This window comes from Nannospalax galili, unplaced genomic scaffold, assembly GCF_000622305.1.
Source record: "Nannospalax galili isolate Female #2095 unplaced genomic scaffold, S.galili_v1.0 scaffold723, whole genome shotgun sequence".
Lineage (NCBI taxonomy): Eukaryota > Metazoa > Chordata > Mammalia > Rodentia > Spalacidae > Nannospalax > Nannospalax galili.
This window is the reverse complement of record NW_008349978.1, coordinates 74,389-80,826: the sequence shown is the minus strand read 5'-3', so window position 1 is coordinate 80,826 and position 6,438 is coordinate 74,389. Positions and strand designations below refer to the sequence as shown.

General features: G+C 43.4%; 1 protein-coding gene across 12 annotated transcripts in view; it reads left to right on the top strand.

The window, feature by feature from the left end:
- Positions 1-6,200, top strand: part of Tbl1x (transducin beta like 1 X-linked) — a 209,761-nt gene extending 203,561 nt beyond the window's left edge. For 11 of the 12 annotated variants that reach the window (XM_029570449.1, XM_029570445.1, XM_029570452.1 and 8 more), the window contains 2 exons: positions 1,773-1,874; positions 2,938-3,507. In XM_029570449.1, the coding sequence (XP_029426309.1) occupies positions 1,773-1,874; positions 2,938-2,964 (129 nt within the window). In that variant the 3' untranslated portion in view covers positions 2,965-3,507. Of the gene's footprint in view, positions 1-1,772; positions 1,875-2,937 lie in introns of all 12 variants that reach the window. The other variant, XM_017801682.2, reaches the window with a different exon arrangement.
- Positions 6,201-6,438: the final 238 nt, after the last annotated feature.

Here is a 6,438-nt window from a genome sequence, read left to right as displayed (position 1 = left end):
TTGTTTGTTTATTTATCTATCTATCTATTTATTTATTTATTTAATTTATTTTATATGTATGAGTATATTGCTTGCATGTATGTAAGTACACCCGTGTTGTACAATGCCTGCGGAGGTCAGTTCCCCTGGAAATGGAGTTATGGAAGGTTGTTAGCCACCAACAGTGGGTGCTGGGACTAGAACTTGGGTACTCTGCAAGTGCAGTTGGTACTCTTAACGGCTGAGCCACCTCTTCAGTTCCCCCCCATTTTTTTTCTAGTTTGAACCCAGGGCCTTGTGGCAGGCAAGCACTCTCCCACTGAGCTACATCCCAAGCCCTTTTTAAAAATTTAATTTTGTGACAGTCTCTCTAATGTGTCTCAGGCTAGCCTGGAACTCTCTTATGTTGCCCAGACTGGCTTCAAACTTGGAGTCTTCCTTCTGTCTCTGGAGTAGCTGGGATTGCAGGCCTGTGCCACCCGGGCCCGCTTGTTATACTGTAATTTTTTAGGGGAGTAATGATGAAAAAAAATCTATGTATGTTTGGTCCATATTGAAGGGAGTGGGGAGAATCAGTTATTTTGAAACATCTTAAAGTCTATTCTAATCTTCGCAGTATAAAAACAAACATAATACTCTTTGCTTCCTCTTTTTCAAATTCACATCACATCACCCTGTATTTTTCAATGTGAATAGAAAATAATATTTATCTAAATGCATTTTTAATTATCCTTTGCTAGTATTTACTGTCGCTTGATAATGGGATGTGTGTGTGGTGTGTGTGTGTGTATACATATATATGTATACACATGTATACATATATGTAAGTAAATATGTGTATGGCCAGACACTTTATTGCTAGGGGTAAAAACTAATGTGTAATTGGTGGCCACTGGGGGACATCTGACAGTTTGTTAAGTCTCAAAGACCTCCACTTTACCTCTCTGACACTTGTCAACACTTGGCATCAACTAGCACATACCACAGTATGAATATGTTAGACATTTATTCTTCCAAACCACATGTCCCAAACACATTGAAGATTTAGCTTCATGACATGCTAGTGCATTTAATCATTAAATATAATCATAATTAATATAATAGTAATAATATTGATTAACAGGTAATATAATCATTCTAATTAATATAGCATTCTAATTGTTAGAGAGATGGGGTTGTTGTGTTCATTCCATAGTCTGAGAGGATGGTATGTTGTTTGATAGTAATCAGGATAGGATGTGAGAAAGGGCTGGAGCCCTTATGGAGAACTCAGCCCAGAAGACTGGCCCTAGGAAGGAGAGAAGAAAAGATGGTTTGGTAAGAAGATTCTCTAGTGGCCATAAGAGCGCAAGAACCTGTCAGCAAAGCCACTGGGGAAGTCAGAGGGTGTGGCTTAGTGCTAGAGCCCTTGCCTAACACCCTAACCCCCTGGATTCCAAACCCAGTACTGAAGGATAGAGAAAGTGAAAGGTCAAGAGGAGGTCATGATGCAAAGGTTCCCAACTGGCAGGCATACCTCACCTCACAGGAACCAGCTATCTTGTGCACTCTAGTGCCATGACACATTGCTGGGAACAGCCGTGGCCTTGACTGAAATGCGGTGACAGTAGATTGGTAGCAGGTCTGAGAGTTTGCACCCACAGCCATCAGTGTTCTGGAAATTTCTTTAACTTCTGTGTGCGTGAAAGCGTCTTCATCAGATACGGGTGTGTGGAGACTGGCCCCTTATTATTGCTGCCAGTTTTCAGGGCTCCTTTGAGTTGCCATGACAAATGCTTTGCTTTGCTTTGCAGAGTGGATGTCTCGTCCACAGCTACCGAGGCACAGGTGGCATCTTTGAGGTGTGCTGGAATGCTCGAGGAGACAAAGTGGGTGCCAGCGCATCTGATGGCTCTGTAAGTGGCACCTCTGCTTTGCTGGGGTTGGGGTTGCTGGGCAGCCTATCCCTGAATGAGATCCAAGTCCATGTGCAGCATTCCTATCCTGGAGATCTCATCGCACAACATGTATTCACCCTGATGTGTATGGTTTGAAGGACACTTTTGTTTGAGTTGGTACTGCATCTGGAAATAACTCTCTTTGCCCCAGAATATCAGTAAACTTGCATGCTCTCAGCTGCAGTGATTCTGCCCCTGAGGACCTTAGGTAGTATCCAGAGTCATACTGAGTTCTCTCTCACTACTTTGGTACAGGATGCCACTGGCCTCTTGCTGGTGGAGCCCAGGGATGCTGCTAAGCCTCCCATAATGCTGGGACACTGCACTGTGGCTGAGAACTGTCTGGCCACAAATATCACAAGTATATGGGGAAGAGATTGCCCTGTCCTGTCTCTGTGCATGTCCTGGCCAAGCATCTTTGTTATAAGATGGCCTTCTTGTGAACCTCACTGTGGTCCAGTGGCATATCTGGATGTTTAATTTGCCCCTGAACTTGAGGCTGCAGTAACCCCTAGGGCAAGGAGCATTTTGGTGAATGGAGTGAGTTGTTGACATGGTCCCAGATCTCAGTGGTCATGCCCTTAGACCAAATTGTCTTCTGCCCTACCATGTAGGCATCTATGTAGCCTGTGACTCTTGCTGATGGCTTTTGTCACTCTGAGTTCCTGGCATGATCCCTTTCAGAAACTAGACTGTTTCTAGAGATTATCTGGCCTTTCTTGACTCTGTTCTATTAAAACTATAAGAAAAGCTGGCTGTGGTGACACACACCTTTAATCCTAGCACTTGGGAGGCAGAGGCAGGTTGATCTTTGTAAGTTCCATGCTAGCCTGGTCTACATAGTGAATTCCAGTTCATCCAGGGCTACACAGTGAGACCCTGTCTCAAGGAGGTGGAAGAGACACTATAAGAAGGTCAGTGGCTAGCCATATTTGGTTCAAAGGCTGTACTTTGCCAGCATCTGTTTGAAGGTACCAGGTGTTGTCTCTCAAAGTAACAGACGCTCTATCTTTCCTTCCAGGTCTGTGTTTTAGATCTTCGAAAGTAAACACAAAATATTATAGAGAGAGAGGAAAAAAAAAGAATTCTAATGGACCAGCAGTGAATGTGTGGGATTGCAGCATCCTTCCAATGATCAGCTCCAAACTGTGTGAACTTGACTTGTGTTTGAGTGTGCTTGGAAATCACCTTGTCCCTGGCCACAGGATTCTTTTTTTTTTTTCATAATCTCCATCTGGAAGTTTAAAACATAGATATAAAATCATACACACAGTTGTATCACAGGGGGAATATGGTTTTCAGCTAGAGTGCTCAGCTGGGGAAGGATGAAGCCATCAGCTACATGGTGCATGGTTTGGTTTCCATCCACAACAGGCTCTGATGACTGAACATGGAAGGAAGAACAAAAAGCTGTGCCAAATAAATAAGAATAAAGAAAGAAAAAGCAAAGAAGAAGAGAAAAATGCTGTGACAAACCAAAAGGGAGGAAAAAACTCCCACTTAAGGTTTTCCCTCCTGTCAATTTGGATACTACAGTTGCTCTCCAAAAGACCAGTTTGTACCAAGGAAATGTATGAATTTGTAATCCCAACACTTTGTATTTTCTAGAACTTTCTTTGGTGGTTTTCTATCTTGTTGGAATTCTGTGGTCTGGGGGCCTTCTGCCTCAGATGGAAACTGTTTGGTTTGTTCCCTACCCTTCCGCTGTTGTCCTTGGTCTGGTGTGGTCTCACTTCTCATGAAGCCCAGCATAGACATGGACACATGGACACAATGGAAAGATCTTTGATGGACAGCACTCTCCCTCCCTCCAGCCCACCCCTATCCTTTGCTCACTCTCTGTCCTTTTCTCATAGTTGCTTCACATCTTAGGTACCAAGAGGGCACTTTCAGAGCTTAGTAAGTGCTTTATGTGAGAAGGCAGGGAGGGGGACTTTTTACAGGAGAAAAAAAAAGACTTATAAGAGAAAGAGCCTGGAATATTTTTGGAAAAAATATTTTTATGTTAAAACGATTATAAAATCCTAAAATGGCCATCAGACATAGAGAGTTTTGTGTGATTCATATTTAAAAGACTAAGAAGACACAGAGTCTGAGGTGTCTAATTACCCCTTTCCCTTTAGCTTCATGAAAGGCAGTTAGAAAACCCTGGATTGGGCAGCGTCCTATGGAAGAACAGGGGTTTGTTTGACAGCTGGTGGGGAAGAGCTTGGTGCTTAGGCATCAAGCAGAATGCTGCATTGTTCAGTGTGTATTTTACCAAGCAGCAGGAACACAGTGAAGAAGCCGGCCCAAGACGGTGTGGCTCCATGGCACTTGCCTGCTACGTCTTTTCTTTCTCAGAGCAGTGTCGCTACAGATGGGCACTTATCAGGCTTGGTGAGGCATATGCAGAACTGACCCGAAGATCCCACTGTCATTAAGTCTAGTAAAGACACTAAATGAGGATCAGAGGACACTTTCAATCTTGAAAATGAATTATGACCCTGGTAGAATGTCGCTAATTCATTTTCTGCCCTCTACAATTTCTTTCACAGGAAACTAGGACAAAGGTTATTTTTTAAATAATCTTTTTGTTGTTGTTGTTTTTAACCATTTGTAAAGAACTAAAGGCTTTGTGTTCCTAGCAAAGCTAGTCATCGTTGACTCAGGTGACCTTTGCTTACTTCTTGTCATAATTTGACACTGACCTGTTTATTAAATTAGCAATGGGAGATAGACCAGAAGGGGACTGGTCCAAGTCATTGGGGTTGCAAGTAGGGTGGCAGTGTGCAGAGTTCAGTCTGAAGCTGAGGCAGCCATTATGAACACATGTGGATGCGGAGGCAAAAATCGACTAATAGGGAAGGCCAGGCACTTCTTACGCAGCAGAAAATGCCAGGACCAGCAACACGAGTTGGCCTCCACTTGGACATGTGAATTATGCGAGCCCCAAAAGACCAAGTGCTGTGTTACTGAGTTTGCGCTCTGGCACCTAAACAGCAAAGAAGCCAGAGTGCTCTGTAGTCTCCAGAGTAAATTTGATCACAACAGGGATCTCTGAAAAAGTGGACATGAAGCTTCGTACTCTGAGAACATTTAAGATTTGGAATATAGGTTTTAAGAGTCCAGATAAATACTATCTTTGTTCCCCAAATAAAAGTCTCTTCATTTCTGTAGAAGATCAGCTACCAAAAGTGAGAGCATGGCTTGCATTTGACAAGCTCCACATTGTTATGGGATGGTGATGGGTCGATGGCACGCAAGGGGCTCACTAGACAATCCCTGGGTGTCCAGGCTGGACCCCAAAGATGAATCTAAGCCACATAAGAATTGTTAGGTTAGAGTACAGAGTTGTGAGACCAGGACAGAAAGGTTCGGCCTGCACAAGAAGAAGCCTAAAGACCCCCCACTTTCTTGCCCTCCCATCTAGCCTTGGAAAGGGACTTAGTGCCGGCCACAAGGGGACCAAGCAGGAGAATGCAACCCACTTCCCTCAAGTTATCTCCATTAAACAGCTCAATCCACAAGTGTTTCTGGAGAGGCCAGCATTTGCATGCCATCATTTGCCCTGCTGCCAGACAGCTGGTGCATCATCTTTGTGCTCAAGGTGGCAGCCCATGTGTAATGCTGTTGCTTAACATTGTTTACAACTCCTAAAACATTGTGAGAATTGCTTACGTCTTGTGACCAAATTCAGCCTTGAAAGCAGTGTAGCCATATAACAGTCCTTTCTGGGATCTTTCCTTGGGTTTGAAGTGACCATGCAATGTGCCCAGCACATCCAGAATGCTACCTGTAGGGGACCGAAGGGCCAGATGGATATCATAGGGTTCAGCTCTCTGACCCCACATGACACTGTAGGACTTGACTTTTTGTTCTGTCTGACTAAAACATAGACCATGGAGCCAAGTGAAGTGCACTTTGTCAAATTTAAGGATCTGCTTTAGTTCCTTGTTTTTCTCTTTTCAAACCTTTCATTCAACTTTTTCATTCTATTTCCTATCAAATGCAGAAATGTCTCTTTTGCAACTCCCTGAAGTTTTGAATTCTGGCTTCTGCAGTTTTTATTGTCTGTGTCAGACGTACAGCCAGACGTGGTTCTCTGTCAACAATTTCCTTGTTCTGTTAAGCAACATTGACCCCCACCCCTTGTCCTCTACCCCCAACTCCCACTCACCCTTCACGCTCTTGGAGGCAAAAAAAAAGAATCACCTTGTGTTTCGTAGCTCATTTGTTTCAAGAGAGAATCAAAGGATCATATTCAGTGTCTTGAATAAATCGCTCTATTTTGATATTAGAGAACATAGTGCCTATGTTTTTTTGTTCTCTTGTTTTTTGTCCCCTCCCCCAACTTGTTTGGTAATTCCGATGCCCACTGACAAATGAAGAGAGAACATTGTGGATTACTTTTCTCATTGCCATGACAGTGTATCTGACAAAAGAACTTAAGGGAGAGAAGATTTATTTTGGCTTATGGTTTGAGACCGTACAGTCCCATCAAGGTGAAGAAGGCATGGTGGCTTGGGTTCCATCTGTGATG